The following is a 21,274-nucleotide window of genomic DNA, read 5'->3' on the forward strand; positions in this document are numbered from 1 at the left end:
GAGAACTACGCACGCACCCGGACGCACAGGGACCGATAGAAAGTCTGGCGTCAGAACCCGGTGTTTTGCCAGTGGTTCACTGGGGCAGTTACCTTTTCAATGATTTTCAGACATAGCTGTCTACAGTTGTGTTTATACGATTGCATTTCTTCCGCAGCTGTCAAAACCCAAATAAACAGTAAAGTGCAACGTTTGATTGTAAATAATAATTGTAGGCTACATGGTATAATCGTTTGTATGCCTTGTGGTTCACATAATTATAATCGTAGAAAAGCTTAATCTAGTATTATACTACATCAACTTTTTACGTTTGCAAACGTTGACAAGCAAACGAACTAGTCATTTCGTTCAATAATGGAATTTTAAAGCTCAGTGGATGATTGGTACAACTTGTCGATTGTGACCAATCAGCTGCCTCTGCCTATTGCAGCAGGGAGTGTGGGAGGGAAGGCGTCAGAAACTTTTCCAACAGTTTTATTCCTGCTCAACGCAACTGCTCAAGTGCGTTTTTCAACATTTATCTAATTTCTCATTCTGTTTTTCTTTTACGTAGTATGTCACTGAGTTAATTGTTCGAGCAGTCAGAAGGAGGTATATTTATGGAGGAGACCGTATCAGGTGGATGTACGTACCCAGCAGAAGGAAATACATCGCGATAATCATTTCAGCAAGTTTGTTGACATGCTGTAGCCAAATGACAGAAGCAAGCGAGTCTCGGAACCTGTAATAAACAGTTAATTCGCATCTACACGTACTAATGGAAGGAAGAATATACTTTGAAGTTTAGAAAACACAGACGGACGTTTTCATTTGGGATTACTTTTACAATAAAGGAGTTGCACAGATTAATTGTGCCGACAAGGTCGAGACATCGTCTCTATTGCTACCCGTCATGGTCCCATGGTTCGACACTCTGTGATGTTCGCTATCGGATCCAGAATGATGGGGTGTCCGCAGGTGTTTGCCGTCTGGATCCTGCTGGTTTGGTCCCTGCATCCTGTCGACGCTCAGACGCAAGAAGGTATGTTAGGCATACCGCACTACGTACGGCACATTGCGCCATAAGTTTTCTCGCTATATTTTATTTTGAATTATAAATGCAAACTAGGTTATGCGATACATTTGGGGATGTTTCTCTGAAGCGTCTTGCCTAAGGGTTATACGTATCGAAAGCTCTATGTAACACACGAGCGCATCGTAAACAGGCGTGCCAACGGATGTTTTTTGTGTGATGTGCTACTTCTGTCAAAAGGGATATTGCCATAAGCGCTTTTTGTGGTATGTCATAGTAGCTAATGTTGTTTAAGATGTAGATTGCAACTCCTCAGCATTGGGAAAACTGTTTTGGCATATATTTGCGAAAGTTTATGTAGCAATTATGAAGGTGTTTATAGTTCATTAGTAATTCTTTATGCCGTATTTCCATTTCTACCACACTCCAAATGTACCTTTGTTAACACTTGTTAATGTGGAGTCAAGCTCCTAATGCCTCTCCAAAATAGCAAACAAAAGCAACTGGCAGCAGACAACAGATAACAATCAAACCAGTTGTCCACAAATCTTATGGGGCGATGCAGATGATGGATTTATGCATGGCAATTATGTGGATTATATTTTGGTCTAGTTAAAGCCTCAATAGTGAAGCCCCAATTAGACACAAGATAGGTGAAATCTTACATTTATTCATTTATTTATTTATTTTGATGATTCGGTGTCATCAACATTAATGATGGCATTCGGATTCCATTTTCTTAACCCATTTTCCTGTAAATTTGTATTTGTATTTTTCCAAAGGAATAGCCAGCATAACACTCATCGACATTTTTGTATTACAAGACCTACACATATTGCAAAGGATTGTATATTCGTTTCCTATCTAAACAGATATGGATGCCTGCGTATAACTTGTAGATCGGACGGCGTTTCTGCGCGAGGGGAATCAGAACAGACCGTGCTTTCTTATAATCACTGCTCGCGAGTGACAAAACCAGTTGATTGTGCATAACCTGTTGAGTCGCCTGAGCTGCTCTCGTCAGTCCTTTTGTTTTATTCCAAGCGCTGTAAGCCACGCTTCTTTGCCACGCCTCCTGGCTGACGCGCTCCGCATTATTTTGCTTTTCACCTCTTCGTCCCGGAAAAAGGTGTGCCTGGGCACAGAGAGCACCTGTATGCTCGCGCATACTCGATAGTCTGTAGCATCGGAGGCGGACTAGCCCTTGCTGAACTCTGGCTAACTTCACCAGGCTGTTGACAAACACGCTTTACACAAACAAAAACCAAAGCAAAACAAAAAAAAAACAACAGACAACAAAAGACAAATCCGAATATGTGTGGCTGATCGATGAATGGCCTATTAACCCCGGGCAACTCATGTTATGAAATGAAATAGAAGACTGAACGGTCGGCCTAGTGATGTGAACCTGTAACTTTCACATTCTGAATAGAGGGCTGCATCAAGCTGTTTTATGTGTGCTTTGTGTTAGAAATAGCCTGCAAAGAAACCAAAAGACCCACCCCACTAACCAAACATCACATTCTGCAGTAGGTTTGCTTGAACTGACTGGTTATTACATCCATTCATCTATACATGTTGTAGTCATGTTTCTTTCAGCTATTTTGGTCTGAAAAGGCAGTCTTTGAAATAATTAACCTGAGCCCCTCCTCCCCAAAATTGAATGTGAGGTAACATAGAGTTCAGTATGCTACTGGCTTTCATATGCTTTAATGTTTGACATGATGTCACCAGACAGCAAGGCCACAGGTTCTGAATCTACTTTTCATTTTAAGAGTAGTTAAAAAAAAAAAAACGAAAAAAAAAAAACGCCAGTCAGATCAGGTGCCCAATCCAGTTTATGAATCAGGGTTGATTCTTCTGTGTGCTTTGCTGGTTGAAATACAATATAGATTACATGTCCTACCAGGTGACTATAAGTCTGTGATTTTATTTGGATATGTCTGTTGACTCATGAGCGTCTTTAAGCAGGATGATAACAATCTTGTCATGAACCTTGGCTGGCGTAGATAAACAGAGAGGGTTGTCTCTCTGAGTGCCAGCCTGAGATTTTCACCTGCTTCTACTGGCATGGTGCCCACAGCCGTATCCTCTGTCAAGTTCCAACATCATGTTTTATTTTTATGGATTGCGCGTCCAAATATAAACACATACTTTTTATGCTTTTCCCCATTTTTGTCCTCAAGTTTTGGAATCATCAGTCATGCTCATGCCTCATTCATCATGACCTCTGTTGAGGTTGACTTTACCACAATGCAGTTAACACATCAGGCTTTTCCAGACTTTTTCACATGCAGCTCGATAGGTGCTAATCAGCCAGCGGGGCTCACTGGTCTAAGGTCAGGGTCCTTTCTTGCCTTCCTTGGGCAGCACTACACTAGAACACTAGTACCAAACAACCATAACAGGATGAGTCACCATTCATTGTTATTCCAACCCAGTTTTTTATTCCAGAAAAATGGCTAGTTGTATTTTCAGGGTTGACTGCTACAACATCCTATAGTATCGGACATTCTATATTATTCTATTTGGGCAGCACGGTGGCATGGCACTGCTGCCTCGCAAGAAGGAGTTTCTGTGTTCAATTCACGGCCGGCTAGAACTGGAGTTGGCCCCCGGGTGCTGAACTGTGGCTGACCACTGCTCCTAATGGGTCAAATGTATAGGACAGATTACCCCATGGGGTTCAATAAAGTATATCTCTCTATCTCATCTCTTAGAAGAGCAAAATGTTTTTGACCCTATGTCAGGGATTATGCTAGATTTAAGGTATATTTATAGAGTTTACTGAGTCAAGAAAATAGCAAAAAAGAAAAATTCATTTTGCTTCAAAAATGCCCTAAAGAAAAGATCAAAGTGTCAATTCAGAATTGTAGAATCCAACGGTAATGGCAAGGTCAAAGTTCACAATGTGAACAAGGTCTTTAAAAAAAGAATTCAGTACAAAGTGTCAACGAAACATTACGTTTCTATCAAGCTTTGACAGATTTGGTGGCCCATGTAATTTTTATGGTGTAAAAGCATTGCAAAATGAATGAATTTTGATTGTTTGTATGGAGTATGTTGATTGGCTGGAAGTATTGCCCTGGCAGATAGCCAAGGTTTCCAGTGAATGAACAATGAAAATGTGTTGTTGGTAAGTATAAATAATAAGGCAAACGTTATTTTTTAAAATCAGCAGAGCCCAAAAATATAAAAACGATTTTGATAGTTCACATAGAATATTACAATGTTATTAAGTCATTAATTAAGACAAATCTAAAAGAGGGAAGAAAAAAACGTGCCACCATTATTCCCAAACAGTTGCCCAGGGGAAAAAAAAACTGGAATATGAAAAAATATTGTATGATATGAAATCTGAACCTAGATCTAATATCTTATGCATACAGTGCAGTCCATAAGTATTTGGTCAGTGGTACAGGTTTAGCTTCTTTTGGCTCTGTACTCCAGCACATTGGATTTGAAATGAGAGGTTAAAGTGCAGACTGAATTTGAGGGATTTACATCCACATCGGGTAAGCTGTGTAGGAATTGCATGCCTTTTGACAAAGCCTCCCCATTTTAGGAGACCAAAAGTAATTGGACATTTGGCTTCTCAGCTGGTCTGATTAGTCAACTTGAAAATAAGATATCCAGACTCTGATGATGTTGATAGGTCACAGACATCAGGAAGTCACGGTATGACTATACATATACAGAATATACAGCAAAATACTGAACATGACTACTTTCATTTACATAACATTGCTGTGTCCCAAACATTATGGTGCTCTGAAATTAAAATCGGACAATGTGCACTTTAACTGCATGTGATTTTTAAATTTATTACAAATCTGAAATTGTGGAGTACAGAGTCAAATAAATAAATGATGGGTCTTTGTCCCAAACATTATGGGAGGCACTGTACATACAATGTTATCTATAAATGTATTTTTAGGCCAACTTCATATTTTAATTTGTGTTCAGATGTAATTCATAACTAAATTGCAAGATTCTTTTTATGTATACATATGCATATTAATACAAATAAGACTGCTGTCGTGCTTAACTAGAAGCTCAACAGTAGTTGAAAGGAGCCATTTTTGTTAAATGATAATAACGCTAGATGTTCATCCCAGCACACACCTAATTCTCGGCAGTGTCTTTTAAACAAAGACTGTTTGTCACTGCTCCTACTCACATTCCTCAAGCTACATCATGTAAAACCAAATAATCACACCAAGACACCTGCCAAGAAATCAGACCATCACCTCCCCAACTGTTTGCTGTTGATTTGTTGATATTTTTTTAGCGCTCATGGGTAGCTTGCTTGTGAGGGGTGCCATTGTGTGCTCAGGTGTGAAGTCATTTGGCTGGGGTGTGTGTGTGTGTGTGTGTGTGTGTGTGTGTGTGTGTGTGTGTGTGTGTGTGTGTGTGTGTGTGAAAGAGATGGAGTAAATATGAGAGGGCAAGAGAGAGAGAGAGACATAGTGAGGCTGTGTGTGGGTGACACTACTGGCAACAAGGTGTGAGTGTGAGAACGCGTCTCGTAGGTATGCGGTAATCTTCTAGGCGTCTCCGGCCAAGTTTCTGTTTACTCCACTGGCGGTTTCTATCGCTCCTGTTTGTTTGCCTCCCTCCCTCTCGCTCTCTCTTCCCGCCTAACGTGTGTTGAGTCACGTTGTCGTGGTAACCGCCGAGTGTAAAAGTGCAGCTAAAGCCTCGCTACTCGCGCAGGTACTCGTAAAAACAAAAGGCGGCATGTGTCAAATTACCGTCCCATACCTAATTCCCTGCTTCTTTTCACGGCTGTGGCCCTGTGTGAGGATGAAGTTGGTGAATGAGATAATGAGACGGAGGGAAAGACAGAGGGAGGGAGGGCGCGCTTCAGACCGTGATGTGGCACAAGACGCTTGTTTTCGCGCCAACTCAGAATGCTGCTATTGTGTGTGTAACTGCCTCTGCACCCCCATGACCTGCCCCCTCTTTCTCTCTATGAGCACTTCTTATCTCTGTTCTCTCTCTGTTCTCTCTCTCTCTCTCTCTCTCTCTTTATCTCTCTCTCCACCTTGCTCTATTGCAGGCCATCCAAGAAAGCCATTTTTGAATAAGTCAGTGAGGTGTGGACAACTTGGGGTTTTTGTTCCAGCTTTCTCTTTGACCACTCCCACACCCTTCATCAATATTTGCGAGAGCACAATTAGGCACGCCTATCTGAGAACATTAATTAACCTTTACTTAATTGCCTTTACTTAACCAGGCACCTCAGCAGAGCACCCAGTTCTCATTTACAGTGATGGAGAATCCAGTTAGGTAGGGAATGCATGGGTTTGTATAGCAGGAGGAGGGGGTGAGCCAGAGAGCCAGCCAGTTTTTGCGGGAATTTGGGGACATCGTTGTTAACACCCTTGCTCTACTGAAGAAGTGGAATAAAAACAGTGTGCCTCTGTGTTTGCTTGTGCTGTGAAAGACTCCTCAGCTCACAATATAAGAGATGAATGTGCGGAGATTAGGCCATCCACTGATAGAATTTTACTGCTGATAACTGCAAGCTGAGATAAGGTGTTCTACTCTTGGGCAATGTCTAGCAGTGGACATGAATGTGAGGAGTGCACAGCTACTTGGCTATCCCAACAGTCTTAGGTAAAGGCCTGTAATTGATTCTTTGTGCCTTTGGCTTTACTTCAATGTTGTAAATAACTTTGAATATAGTCCAGCATACTGGTGTGTTGTGCACTGGTTAATACATTACAGATTATCTGTACAGCTGCCTTTTTAATCAGGTAGCAGCTAATTGTGTGACTGAGCTCATGTATTCGCAGTTAGGGAGGCTCTATCAATGCTGTCCATAGTGCAGAGTGGTGTCTGTGTTTATCATTGTGTGTCTGTATTGGTGGTGGTGCATTCTGGGCATTTAATTTAACCATACTGGTGCTCTGGTTCACTGCCCTAGCTTTCTTTGGCATATGAGCAGTGTATTTCACTGTGATGGCAGCACAATGTCTGTGTTTAAGAGAGATAAACCCAAGGAGGCTGTGTGTGTGTGTGTGTGTGTGTGTGTACTGCCTCCCAAAAGCCCCAGACTCTCTAACACACGGCCCTTTGTTCACTGTTCTGATGTCAACCCCGCAGCCCCCCCACGCACACATTATCATACAGAGATACTTACGCACATACATACATACATATGTATATGTGCATACATACATAATCACGTACATTCTTATACATACTTACACAAACATACATACGTACACTCTGACGTGTACTGTCACACACACTGATGCGCACACGCACACACACACACACACACACACACAGCAGGTCCTGAACTGTCCACATTCTCTGTTAGCACAGCCCGCAGAATGTCCTCACAATGCGCTGCTCTGTTCCAGTGGACAGAGCCCCTGCTTTCTCCTCTTAAGAATACCACAGCCCCAGGCCCCAGGGCTGGCAAAGCAGTCCCAGCGTGTTGACCACTGTGGCATTTCTCACATAATTCTCACCCTATGTTGTGCCTTGACATCTTTATATTCCTGCTACATCATGCTAAGCTCAGATAGGAACTGGACAAATATGCAGGTCCCTTGGAGAACCCATCATGTTTATCCTTTTTCTCTTGACTTTAATTAAAATTTTATACTTGCATGTCTTATAGTTCCACAATCCCCTGCCCCCTTTCCACCAGCCTGTTATAAATACCACCTTATCTGGGGCCCAGAGGATGGCAACAGGGTCAGGGGACAGAGATTTTTTCGGTGAGAGAGAGCGAAGAAAAAAGAAACAGATTTTCAGTATGTTTTTTCTCATATCAGCAAATGTACATGATTATTCATCATCAAGCTGGCAAGAGGAGAGCAGGCATCATTGACTTCCCTTTTTCATTCTTAATTTTAGGGTTTTGAGAATGTAGATCACATTTGTTTTTGACATTTTAGTCATCCTGAACCTGAAATATGCCATTGTGTCTATGTGTATTGCATTGATGCTGGGTAAAAGCCTAGCCACAAGCCAAGACAAGCACACAGGCCAATGATTAATGGCTTTTTGCCAAACAAAAGAATCAGACTGCATGTCATTAAATTAAACTAGGCCATTTATGCAATAAGGCCTAATTATTTAATTTATTGTGTAGGGTATTTTACAAAAAACACCAATTCTGTGTATTTACCTATTTCCCTCCAACCAATAGCATTTGTGATTCATAAAACAGCATCTGTGACCGTATCAAATGTCACCGTTTATTAGATAAGCAAACAAGCACAGATTGTAATTGAGCAGATTTGAAGTGTTATGGGTACAGAGAATGCTCTGTGAACAGCACAATAACATGCTCTCAAAACAGCACAATAAAAGCCCCATAAAGCTCTCATTACCCCCATTTACTGTTGTCTTTCAGTGGCAGGTCATTGGACTCTCACCCTGATCTGTTTTTCTGTACAATCACCTGTGCTCTGAGTACCCTGATAAGTGATTTGAATCTGTTAGGTTTGTCTTACTCTCTGTGTTTGGGGACTAATGGTTTTGTGTTTGTTTATGTCTGTGCGTGTGTGTGTCTGTGCATGTGTTTAACTCATTTACATTTTTGGCATGTTAGCAGACGCTCTCATCCACTGTGACTTGCAGAGTTTACATTCTTTACTGAAGAGTTCAGGTTACAAGGTCAAGGCAATGGCAATTCCCACCTGAGAATCGAACCTACAACCTGCGTGTGCAGGTGCCCATGTGTGTGTCAGGTTCATTCTTTATGATTGTCTTATTGTCTTGGCTGTGTGTGTCACAGTACCAAGTTAAAAAATATGATAGCCAAAAAAAAGATTACAGATATATAAAAGTTTCTTCAACCAGGAACTGAGACCACAAAAAAACAAAAGCAGAACCACAGGCCTGGCACCCCCTCTGCAGGGGAATTTTAGTCAGTTAGACAATCTACATAAAAAGGTTTTTGGAGGGGCCATTGGGGCCTGAAACCTGCCTTACAGGGTTGGCTTCCAGCCATTTTAGTGGAGGTTTACAGATTGCCCAGAAAGTCCACGCTCCAATGCCCACTCCCACATGCTCATTCCTCTTAGGGTATGCACCTGTAGGCAGGGCAGGCAACCCTGGTCAAGGTGACATACTAGACATATCAGCCTCTTAGGAGAGTCAAGATCAATTTTATTTCAGTCCGTCATTTCAGGAAATTAATTGAAAGGAACAGGAAAAATCCCCATTGAACATCAAGGGCATTTTTCAGTTCATTAATTTAAGTGAAGTGAAATAGAAGTGACCCTTCCAGTATAGTTTCATAGACCACTGTTCACTGCTTGATCACACAGTCATCCGAGTTCTGTTATTGAGAGAATGCTCCTACTGTGCATTGCAGGGAACTCAGGGAGTGGATACTAGACAGACAGTAATGTGTGTGTGTGTGTGTGTGTGTGTGTGTGTGCTTTTTTCATCTCTTGTTTTTTTTGTTTGTTCACTTAGTGACCCTTAATTCCTGGTTATGAATTAGAATTGTATGCATCCTTATGTATTGTCTATCACACATTTTACAGAGAAGGGTGTGCACCTCCAAAATACTTACAGGTTCAAGGTAAAGACCAGGAAAAGTATTGAGAAATAGTACCCACACTGTCGCTGCACCTGAGTGTGACGTTTTATTGCACAATCATCTGAAGTTGACATCTTATTGTGCAGTTACCCGTCAAAGACCTGTGCGGTCGAAATGTCATCTTTCGGTTGTGCAATAAAAGGCCAGGTTAGGGAGAAACAGCAGTGCGAGTGTGCAAAATCGAATTCTCCTCACAGCACATTTTCTTGCACAATACATTATTCTTTAAAGATGCATTGAACTGAGAGATGTCTTTTTGGTCTATTAAAATAGTATTTTTGGAGTTATGACAGTTTTAGAGTGTGCTTTGTTTGCCTGGGCTGCAGATGTCAGAGGGCCCAGTGACTGCTTGTTTCTGTTGTGCTTCAGCCTCAGTGATTCATTTAAGTCACTGATTGTACATCTTGTTTTCAAGGCCTTCAATTGGCTGCTGGTGGAAAGGAACCATAAATACCAACAGACACTGCAGTCCTCCAGGATATGCATTTGACACATTCAATTCAAAACATTGGTGCTAGCCTTCCAAGCAGTTAAAGGGTCTTCCCCAGCTTATCTGCAAAAAATCATCAGACCCTACACCCCTGCCAGACCTCTTCGTTCAGCCTCCACAGGCCGCTTGGCACCTCCCCCTCTCAGAACCTCCACCTCACGCTCACGACTACTGTCTGTTCTGGCTCCACGGTGGTGGAACGAACTCCCCGTTGAGGTCAGAACTATAGAATCCCTCCCCACCTTCAAGCGCAAGCTGAAGACACACCTCTTCAAACAGCACCTCTCCCCATCCCTCCCTACCTCCCTGTGAACCTTAATTGTTGTCTCTGTGACTTGTGTATCAGTATTTTAGTTGGCTAGGTAAGCAGTGTTTGGATAGTTAACTTTGGTGACTTTTGCTCTGTTTGTTTGTTTGTTAAAAAAAAAAAAAAAAAAAAAAAAAAAAAAAAATGGCCCTTGTCCTTATCTTTGTTGTACAGGTAGCAGTTGAAATTGTACTTACCTCTAGGGTCTTTCAGCGAACTTATCCCTGGTTATGGGTATGCACTTTGTTGTACGTCGCTCTGGATAAGAGCGTCTGCCAAATGCCAATAATGTAATGTAATGTAATGACACACCTGGTGCTGTCAGTTTTTGTGTGGAATGAAGCGTATTTTAGACGTTTCAGCTTTACGGTGACGGGTATGGGGCAAACAGAAATAAACCTCAAGGAACTCTGAAGCAATATACACAGTTACTTGAAGGGCTATAAACCATAAACTGCCATATAGCTGACAGGCCTTCAGAAATATCAGAAATGTCCTTCATTGCTTATAAAACCTGTTGGGGCAAATAGAACACATACACTAATATTAGAATCATTTTAAAAGGTCCAGAAAGTGCACTGTGCACATATCAACTGTCGCATTCATTCTCAGTGAGAACATTTAGAGCAGGGATCATCAACTCTGGCCCTAAAATCCATATACAGAAATCCAAATGTATTTTCCCCTGGGAGTCAGTGCTATTGATTGGCTAGACTGTCTTCACACCTGATTTGTCCCAGGTAAAGGGTCAGTTGTCATGGTATTCTTTTCAGTGAAATGCAGCAGATTGGTGCCTTTATGTGGCAGATTAAGATATGAGACAGCTACAGCCCTTCTCCTTTGCTAATGGTCTCTCCTTCCTCAGTGGCGGTGTGCTCTGGTACCCAGAATTCCCTGAGTGTGACGGGGAGTGCAGAGGTGCAGTACAACATCATGAAGGACATGTACAGCGGGTGTGAGATCGTCATGGGCAACCTGGAGATCACACACATGGAGCATAGCCGCAACTTCTCCTTCCTGCAGGTATGTGGGAGTGGAGGAGGGGCACCAGTAATGCACCAATGGGATGGGTGAAGGACCAAGGGCACACACAGATGGCTCAAATGAAATATTGAAAAATGTGTACGTCCTGTGACATGAAACGTTTACTGATAGACAGGATCCCCGTGTGCTAATGCGCGATTGGCTATCGCATCATCAACAGAGGACAGGGGTTCAGCTGCGCAGTCCTGTGGAGCATCAGCTGCGCAGGTCAGCTGGCTGTTTCCTGACTGTAAGACGCAGTAGCCGGCTGTTTCCTGACCATAAGACACAGTAGCCGGCTGTTTCCTAACCGTAGGACACAGTAACTGGCTGTTTCCTGACCATAAGACGCAGTAGCCGGCTGTTTCCTGACCATAAGACGCAGTAGCCGGTTGTTTCCTGACCGTAAGACACAGTAACTAGCTGTTTCCTGACCATGAGACGCAGTAGCTGGCTGTTTCCTGACCGTAAGATGCAGTAGCTGGCTGTTTCATGACCGTAGCCAGCTGTTTCCTGACCGTGACATACAGTAACTGGCTGTTTCCTGACCATAAGACGCAGTAGCCGGCTGTTTCCTGACCATAAGACGCAGTAGCCGGTTGTTTCCTGACCGTAAGACACAGTAACTAGCTGTTTCCTGACCATGAGACGCAGTAGCTGGCTGTTTCCTGACCATAAGAGGCAGTAGCTGGCTGTTTCCTGACCGTAAGACGCAGTAGCTACCTGTTTCCTGACCATAAGACGCAGTAGCTGGCTGTTTCCTGACCATAAGACACAGTAGCCGGCTGTTTCCTGACCATAAGACGCAGTAGCTGGCTGTTTTCTGACCGTAAGATGCAGTAGCTGGCTGTTTCATGACCGTAGCCAGCTGTTTCCTGACCGTAGTCGGCTGTTTCCTGAGCATAAGATGCAGTAGCTGGCTGTTTCCTGACCGTAGCCGGCTGTTTCCTGAGCATAAGACACAGTAACTGGCTGTTTCTTGACCGTAAAACGCAGTAGCTGCCTGTTTCCTGACCGTAAGACGCAGTAGCTACCTGTTTCCTGACGTTGCCAGCTGTTTCCTGACCATAAGACACAGTAGCCAGCTGTTTCCTGAGCATGAGATGCAGTAGCTGGCTGTTTCCTGACCGTAGCTGGCTGTTTCGTGACCATAAGATGCAGTAGCCAGCTGTTTCCTGACCGTAGCCAGCTGTTTCCTGTGCATAAGACGTAGTAGCTGGCTGTTTCCTGACCATAAGACGCAGTAGCTGCCTGTTTCCTCACCGTAAGATGCAGTAGCTGGCTGTTTCCTGACGTTGCCAGCTGTTTCCTGACCATAAGACACAGTAGCCGGCTGTTTCCTGACCATAAGACACAGTAGCTGGCTGTTTTCTGACCGTAAGATGCAGTAGCTGGCTGTTTCATGACCGTAGCCAGCTGTTTCCTGACCATAAGACGCAGTAGCCAGCTGTTTCCTGACCATAGCCGGCTGTTTCCTGAGCATAAGATGCAGTAGCCGGCTTCAGAAGACACACATGCTGGTCTCTGGATCCTGGCTCTGGCTGAATGATGTCATATCCTTCCGTAGACAATGTACACTCTGTGTTGGCCGGATGTCACTCAAGGGGCTGGCCCCAAGTAATGCATGATCCAGGAATAGATAATGCAGTGCTCACACTGTACTGCTGGGTCTACTTCACTGTTTTTGCCAGACCCGGTAGGGACCGGCCTAGAATCGTATGTGTCTATTATCGAGTGACTGATATACCTTGTTGAAACACGCATGGGTGAGAATTCTTATGCAGTACATATGACGTCGGGTATATAAATGATATATATTAGCTATGTGCATTTTGTATTGAATTTTACAGCTCATTGAACGATCAGGATCTCATAATGCGGTGCCAGTTCTGATTTGACCAAATCACTAACATTAGGTAACATGAGTCTGAAAAAGCATAACAACTTTTTATCTATCAACGACAGCTGAAATATGACCCAACCAGAGATTGGTGTGTAATCAGTGCAGTGTTATCATGGACACATCTATGGAAAAAATGGTGTCCTGCTGATCCAACGCCTAGCAGTACTAATAAATTAATTCCCATTCATTACCTCCAAATTAAAGCCCCCAACAAACTTAAGCTGACTTTGCTTCCTGTCTGCAGTCCATCCGGGAGGTGACTGGCTACATCTTGATCGCCATTAACGAGTTCTCCCGCCTACCCCTGGAGCAGCTGCGTGTGATCAGGGGCACCACGCTCTACGAGGATCGCTATGCCTTGACCGTCGTCGTCAACTACCAGAAGGAAGGGCAGCACGGACTTCGGGAGCTGGGCCTCACCCACCTGACTGGTGAGGAAGGGAAGAATGGGGTGGACGGGGGTTATGGAGTTGGGGTATGGAGTAATAGGTGATATCCCACCTAACAGAGGAGGACATTTAAAGAGTCGATAGCCACCCAGAACTAGCGGGATTTGTGGTGGACGGTGCCATCTTACGAATGAGAATGAAAAAGCTTGATGAGCCACACAGAGCAGGCTAAGTTTGTGGTGGATGCGGTGTTGTGAAAAGGTGATAACCCACCTCACTGGGAGGGAAGAGGGAGGACAGGGGCCTGTGGGAGTTGGGAGAGGTAGGCTGCAAGTGTATTCACAGAAGTTTTAATGAATTGGAGTCAATGTGGATGGATGATGTCAGGGCATGTATTCAAAGAGGGCCATACTTAATCCACATTGCCTTTGGGGAGGACAAGATGTGAGGTCAGTACTTGCATTTGATTAATAGTTTAGTGTAAAATGAACCCGCTCACTTTTCCGGTCAATTTTTGTTACAAAGAGAGGTTAGTGTTGAAACAAAAATGTATCATCATAGTCATATGACCTAGAGATGCGTGCACCTTGAAGTTAAAGAACATAATCTAAAAATAATTGGTGTGATTTGCGAAGAAACACCCTCCCACACACACACACACACACACACACACACACACACACAGCCAAAAGAGAAACTCATTGGTGGCGTCTTTCCCGGAACTGAGTCGCCTCCAACTGTCTATGACTACAAAGAAACGCCTCCGGTAGTGCAGGTACAGGTTTCCCAGCACAGACTGTGTGGCAGGCTGGAAGGGTGAGCATGCCAGGCTGCATGTCCACATTCTCACACCCACGCGGAGCGGCCACGCCCTCACGGCACCTGCCAAACCATGAGTGGTATGCGGAGGGGGGGGGAGGGGTGAGGAGGGGGATCCCTGGATCTGGTTTTCATGGGAAATCCCGGAACTGTTTTTCATGGGACAGCAGAACCGGCCGTTTGTGAAGCTAACATGACGTGGGGCTTCAGCACAGTGTGTAGAGAGGAGCAGAGCAGTAACAGAGCACCCAGCTCTACCTGGCCTTCAGTTATCAGTACATGCCTCAGCTCGTTCTGCTCCCTGTCCCCACACTGACTACCTTTCTGTGCATGTATGTGTGTCCCTGCGCATGGATGGCTTGGTGACTGGTGTGTGTGTGTGTTTGTGTGCATGTGTGTGTCCTGCCACAGAAATCCTGCAAGGTGGGGTTCAGATTTTAAGCAACAGGTTCCTGAGGTACATTTCCCTGGTGAACTGGGCTGACATCATGAGGGACAGCTCTGCTGAGGTCAAGATCAATGACAACGGGGAGAGAGGTGAGTCAGAATCTGGAGGAGGGAGAGATGGACGGTAGGACACGGAGGGAGGGAGGGAGGGAGGGGGTGGGATGCTTGTGTGGAACGGGGGGAGAGTTTAGGCATGGGGCATAGTATGGGTTCAACAAGGGTTATTTTTATATTTAAACAGGTGAGTCATGTAAACTGATGTCATAGTGTGAAGAGAACTTATGTGGAATTTCATGCCTAAGTGATTTCATTGAGCAATCTCCTGGATCATATGATGGAGTGATCACTTTGTGAGTTATAAAATGATGGGAATAGGGGGAGCAATAAAATATACAGTGAGCTCCATAAGTCTTGGGACAAAGACATTTTTGTCTCGATTTGGCACTGTACTCCACAATTTTGTAATCAACCAATACATGTGGTGAAAGTGCACATTCTTAAAGAGTCTTTTTATACATTTTGGTTTCACCATGTAGAAATGACAGATTTTGTTATTCATAATCCCCCCCATTTTAGGGCACCATAAAATTTGGGACGAATTGCCTCACAGGTTTTTCTGATTAGTGGCTTTCGATTGCCTTTGGAGCTGTTATTGTCATCTTGTCCAATGGAAGTCAAGGAAGCTATTATGACATAGTGCAAACAATAGCTTTACCAAAATAAACTGAACTGCACTGGTGGTGCTTTTTCCGATGGCATCTGATGATGCGTTTCCTGTGTCTCAGGAATGTGTGATGAGTCCTGCGGGGGGTTCTGCTGGGGACCAGGTGAAGAGGACTGCCAGATCTGTGAGTCTACCATCTCCCTCCTCTCCGTGGTACCTCTCCTCTTCTTCTTTTGTGTTGTGTCTGTAATCTCTCTCACCCTCCCACTGCCTTTGGTTCCTCCCCCTCTGTGTTTCCGTAGTGACCAAGACGGTGTGCGCACCACAGTGCAACGGCCGCTGCTTTGGCACCAGCCCCAGCGAGTGTTGCCATAGCGAGTGTGCGGGAGGCTGCACCGGTGCGCAGGACACAGACTGTTTCGTGAGTCCTGTGCCACCTACTGGTCGGAGGCCATCTGGCCCAGATCATCACAGCACGCCAACTCCATTGCATACAGATAATACAGTTTAACATTTGTTTTCAAGTCAAATAAGACACAAATGGCCAAACCTGGTCCTGGTGAGCCACAGGGTCAGCTGGTTTTTATTGTTTCAGTGCTTAATTGATCTGTTAAAGCAGTTTATTGCACAGTAAACTCACCTCACCTGGTTTGAATCTGAAGGGGTTGCTGATTTTAAAAGTGAAAACAGAAGCTATCAGACCCTGTGGCTCTCCAGGTGCAGGGTTAGCCACCCCTGTCACGGAACATGTGAATATGCTACATCTGGAATGGAAGCAGTAATAAGCATTCTTGGAATATTATGATTTGTATGTAATAACTTCAAGTGATGTGAAACTACAGAAATACTTCTTCTGTCATGTTCTGAGATAGGGTTAGTATTTCAGAATGTTTGGATAGTCCAATATTGAGAAAAGTGGAAGTATTGAAGCTCTTACTGTGTGTGTGTGTTTGCAGGCTTGCAGTAAATTCAATGACTCAGGGGCTTGCGTCCCACAGTGCCCTCAGACCCTCATCTATAACAAACACACATTCCAACTGGAGCCCAATCCCAGTGCCAAGTACCAGTACGGCTCTATCTGTGTGTCTCAATGTCCCCGTGAGTACTGAATCTCTCTGTGGGTCTGTCTCTCAGTGTCTCTGTGACTCTGTGAGTACTCAACCTGTCACCTGACACTTGAAACAATCAGTGCTGTATATTCTTTAGCCTTTAGAGTCTGATAAAATAGCTAATCCAGGCAGTCAAAACTGTGTTTAAGCCTCATTCTGAACGCTTAGTGAGTGTCTTTTTCTCTCTTGCAGCCAACTTTGTGGTGGACGGCAGCTCCTGTGTTAGTGGCTGTCCGCCAGACAAGAAGGAGGTGGACAAGAACGGGGTGAAGCAGTGTGAGCCCTGTGGAGGGCTATGTCCCAAAGGTACCCCAAAAACTCCACCTTATACACATTATGGACATAGGCAGGAGTTGTAATATTGTGACATGGGGGGGGGACTAATGTACAGTAATGTTCTGTCTTCTGTGTCCAACCTTCCACTCTTTCCTTCCTCCTCCCCCTTTGGTCTCTCTCTCTCTCTCTCTCTCTCTCTCTCTCTTCCTCCAGCTTGTCAGGGCACTGGCTCTCCTCACAGACAGACGGTAGACTCCAGAAACATAGACAGCTTCATCAACTGCACCAAGATCCAGGGCAGCCTACACTTTCTGACCACTGGGATCTTAGGGTGAGTGCCAACCAATCAGAGAGAAGAATAGTGTAGAAGTGTGTTGGCACAGAGTCCTAACCAATCAGGCAGTGAAGCGGGGGGACAATTAGCTAATATATGGGGCCTTCAGTCTATATTAGCCAATTTTCTGTCTTGATGGTTCTAACTCCATCCCTCCCCACAGTGACCCATATCACAACATCTCTGCACTCGACCCAGAGAAACTGAACTACTTCCGAACTGTCCGAGAGATTACAGGTGTGTGTGTTGAGTGTGTGTATGTTGTGTGCACATAGCTGTATGAGAGTATGTACATCTATATCTGTGCAAGGCTGCAGGCATGTGTGTAGTATTGACTCTCCTGTATCCCATTGCTAGACATCCTGAGCATCCAGTCCTGGCCCAAAGAAATGACCAACCTGTCTGTGTTCTCCAACCTCACCACCATACAGGGAAGAACCCTGTACAAGTAAGACTTAACCCCCGCTCCCCCTCTCCCCATCCCAGCCTGCACACAACATCCATCTCTGTAGGCCTCTCCAGTCTGTGTCCACTGTCTATTACCTCCCCATCTCCTTGTTTAATGGCATTATACAATAGAACATAATGCTGCATGTTCCCTCCCTAGTTATGTGTCAAACCATCCCATCTCCCTTGTTAGCAGCATTATAAGATAGAGTGCTTTCTGCATGTTCCTCACCTGCCATGTTGTGTCTGTTACATCCCTCTTCCCATCATCCTCTTTTATGTGCCACAGAGGAGTCAGCTCAAAAAGGTATGGCTCTTTCCATTTTCACCAAATGCCGACCTGCCGCCTAACTGAAATCAAAAACTAAAATCGCTGGGTCATTTGCTTCGCCACTCACTCAAAATGTTGATTCGGATTCGATCTTGCGCAAGTGTGCATGGTCTGTCCACTATCACAAATTGACAGGTTGCCTAAATGAATGCTGCACTGGGTGAATTGTATGAAAATGAGATCTGGTTTTGATCATATCTTTATTTTGAGATCTAATGTGTTGATTAGATTAGATAAAATTTGATTTGTTAAATACACAAAACAAACATGGATTACCAAAATCTCTAAATGTTAAAAACATATAATAAACTAAAACTGAAGCTTCAAGAAAACATTGAGTGCATTATATATTGAAACTATAAAGCAAAATCAGTCTGATCATAGGGTTTAAAGGGGTAAAGCAGTTGAGAGTATGAAGATCAAAAAGAATACGACGCATTTATCTTGCTCAGGTTATTCATAAAACCATTTTGTAGGAATTATTGAGGGACAAAGTTCAGTTGCCATTACATTTTCAGAATAGTTGCCATAAAACTAAATGACAAGGTCTGTTGTTTACAGTAATTTAAAATACTTGAGAATTGGGAATATTGGGCTTGGCACTGTATATTTATGGAGATATGGGTCATGTCACAGATTTTCTATATTAAACAGATGGTCAGTTGCTGCGTTCCTTCCATCCTCTCTACTTACTTACTTACATTGGGTTAGCACTGAGTTTCCAATCAATTCTGAGACATAACATTCAGTGACCATCTGATTAGATATAAAAATCTGTGCTCGTATGGTGGTGTTTGGGATGTGTATTTTCTTCCGACAATCACACCCTAACAGATTGCTGTGCTTATGTTTTGTAAAAACATTTTTCCATTTTGATTTCTATATTTCTTTCCATTAAGTTCTCATTTTGATTGTATTTTTTAATCTCTTTTTTGTCCATCTGTGCTCCAAATCCTTTCCCACGCTTTACTCATCTCACCTTTCCCTTCTCGCTTCCTCATTCATTAACATTCACAAACTCCTCTCATTCCTATATCGATTCCATCCCTACCACAATCTGCCGCTTCTCTCCCTTTGCTTCAAACCTGGACCCCACCCCCACCCTGACCTGCACCTCCCCTTCCAACCCCCACCCCACTCATTCTCACACTGCTCAATCTGTCCCTTCCCCTCCCACCTCGTCCCCTTTCCTGCCACTCAGGGGCTATTCTCTCCTGGTGATGAAGCTATCCTCGCTCACCTCCCTGGGACTGCGCTCGCTGAAGGAGATCAGCGACGGCAGCGTCTACATCAGCGGGAACAAGAAGCTGTGTTACCACCACACCGTCAACTGGACCCAGCTGTTCACCGGGGGCCGCACACAGCAGCGGCACCAGGACACCAGGGGCATCAAGAAGAACCGGCCAGAGAGCGAGTGCTGTGAGTCTGGGTGTAGTGGAGCCTTCGGCGGTCCCTATGGAAACCTTCTTATGTCTTGACTGCTTTATATGTTTTGGCAGAAAGTGCCAAATTCAGGTCACTCACTCAGGTGACATTGAGAAATACTAACTAGGTAATTTGAATTTGCTGTAACAGCGACCAAGAGAAATGTCACATGGGTGAAAACCTGTTAAAAAGAATTTAATTGCTTGTGGCTGATAACTTTAGCATGTCTCATTACAAATTTGACCGGATTTAGAGATCTCTTAGCAAGCTAAGTAATGTTAGCTCTACAGATATAGGAATCACCTGAATTAAATGTATTGTTTGCTAATCTAAGTTGTCATCCGATCTGAAATGCTTGGCTGCATTAGGTGACTAGCTAACTATCATTAGATATTATTGCCATTTGCCACCCCTTCTTTTGGTGGCTATTGTGTAGCTACATTGCTTTAGCTAGCTACCCCTAGTTTCATCAGCATCATACTGTACTCTTAGCTAACAGAAGAATTATGTTAAATTAGCTAAAGCTAGCGCTACTTAATCATCCAATTCAGATAGATATAGAAAGCACTGTCCATATACTGACTTAGCTATAGCAAATTTTTCACTCTGTGACTTAAACCACCTGCTTGAGGAAAACTCATTTTGGCAGAAATGCGCTTTGCACTTGTTCAATATTTGTCTTATGTGTTTGAAGTCTCATGTGTACTTTGAATTGTAATGGCCATTCATTTCAGTTTTTGAATGTAATCTGCTTCGTGTGGTGCCCCAGTATACTGATATTTGCCACAGTATGGAACTGTACATGACTTGCAGTTATTGACCTACTTCCTGTTTCGGGGTGTGTGTGTGCAGTTGTAGAAGGACATATTTGTGACCCCCTGTGCTCAGCCTCTGGGTGCTGGGGCCCGGGGCCCGATCAGTGCCTGTCCTGCAGGAACTACAGCCGAGAGGGAACCTGCGTCGCCCAGTGCAACTTCGTCTCAGGGTCAGTCTGCCGTTCTGTGTAATGGAGATGGACCCTTGGGTCCGTCTGATCTGAGCACTCCATATTCGCTTATTGCTAACAGTGCTATGCTGCAGTATTCACTTGCAGTGGCACTTCTACACTCTCCACAAAACTAGATAGGGTTCCTCTATGGAGACACGGAGGATCTTTTGGAACCCATTCTGAGAGTGTATGGTGTTATGATTTAACACAATATCCGAGTTGTTAAAAAGATCCCCATCCATCTCCTTCAACTATGTAGCACAGGGCTGCCCAACCCTGTTTTCACTCCTGTCGGCTAGAGATATAGAGCAACCGCTAATTCATATGATTAGTTATAATCAGTAGCCAAATTAGGGTTGAAATTAACTTACAGGACTGTAGAGCTCCAGGAACAATGGGGCGGCCCTGATATAGCATGAGGATGAGGCTCAACTGGTTCCTCCTTTTCTCTCTGTATCTGCGCGATATGAATATGATCACCTGACCCCCTGCCCCCTTTCTGTGTCCACCCCCAGGGAACCACATGAGTTTTCGGGGCCAAACAGGGAGTGCATTGCCTGTCACCCCGAGTGTCAGGTCCAGGAGGGGAAGCCCAGCTGCATGGGGCCGGTACAGAACTCTCTTTGCCTCCCCTAACCTGCAACTCCTTCTCTTTCTCTGAAGTCTGTCTACTCCACCATTCCACATCTGACTGGCTCTCTGTCCATCCTCAATATCACAATGCCATCAACTATC

The 21,274-nt window shown here is 44.1% G+C and overlaps 1 protein-coding gene across 2 annotated transcripts in view; it reads left to right on the forward strand.

Annotated features, from left to right (window-relative positions):
- Window positions 1-458: 458 nt before the first annotated feature.
- LOC133109507 (receptor tyrosine-protein kinase erbB-3-like) overlaps window positions 459-21,274 on the forward strand; it is a 32,312-nt gene continuing 11,496 nt past the window's right edge. The window contains exons 1-15 of one of the 2 annotated variants that reach the window (XM_061218830.1): window positions 459-1,021; window positions 11,250-11,407; window positions 13,555-13,741; window positions 14,930-15,055; window positions 15,751-15,813; window positions 15,932-16,050; window positions 16,586-16,727; window positions 16,931-17,044; window positions 17,228-17,345; window positions 17,512-17,585; window positions 17,706-17,796; window positions 18,085-18,102; window positions 19,328-19,545; window positions 20,404-20,536; window positions 21,055-21,148. In XM_061218830.1, coding sequence (XP_061074814.1) covers window positions 901-1,021; window positions 11,250-11,407; window positions 13,555-13,741; window positions 14,930-15,055; window positions 15,751-15,813; window positions 15,932-16,050; window positions 16,586-16,727; window positions 16,931-17,044; window positions 17,228-17,345; window positions 17,512-17,585; window positions 17,706-17,796; window positions 18,085-18,102; window positions 19,328-19,545; window positions 20,404-20,536; window positions 21,055-21,148 — 1,776 coding nt within the window. In that variant the 5' untranslated portion in view covers window positions 459-900. The remainder of the gene's footprint in view (window positions 1,022-11,249; window positions 11,408-13,554; window positions 13,742-14,929; window positions 15,056-15,750; window positions 15,814-15,931; window positions 16,051-16,585; window positions 16,728-16,930; window positions 17,045-17,227; window positions 17,346-17,511; window positions 17,586-17,705; window positions 17,797-18,084; window positions 18,103-19,327; window positions 19,546-20,403; window positions 20,537-21,054; window positions 21,149-21,274) is intronic. The other variant, XM_061218831.1, reaches the window with a different exon arrangement.

This window comes from Conger conger, chromosome 14 (genome assembly GCF_963514075.1).
Source record: "Conger conger chromosome 14, fConCon1.1, whole genome shotgun sequence".
Taxonomy (NCBI): Eukaryota; Metazoa; Chordata; class Actinopteri; order Anguilliformes; family Congridae; genus Conger; species Conger conger.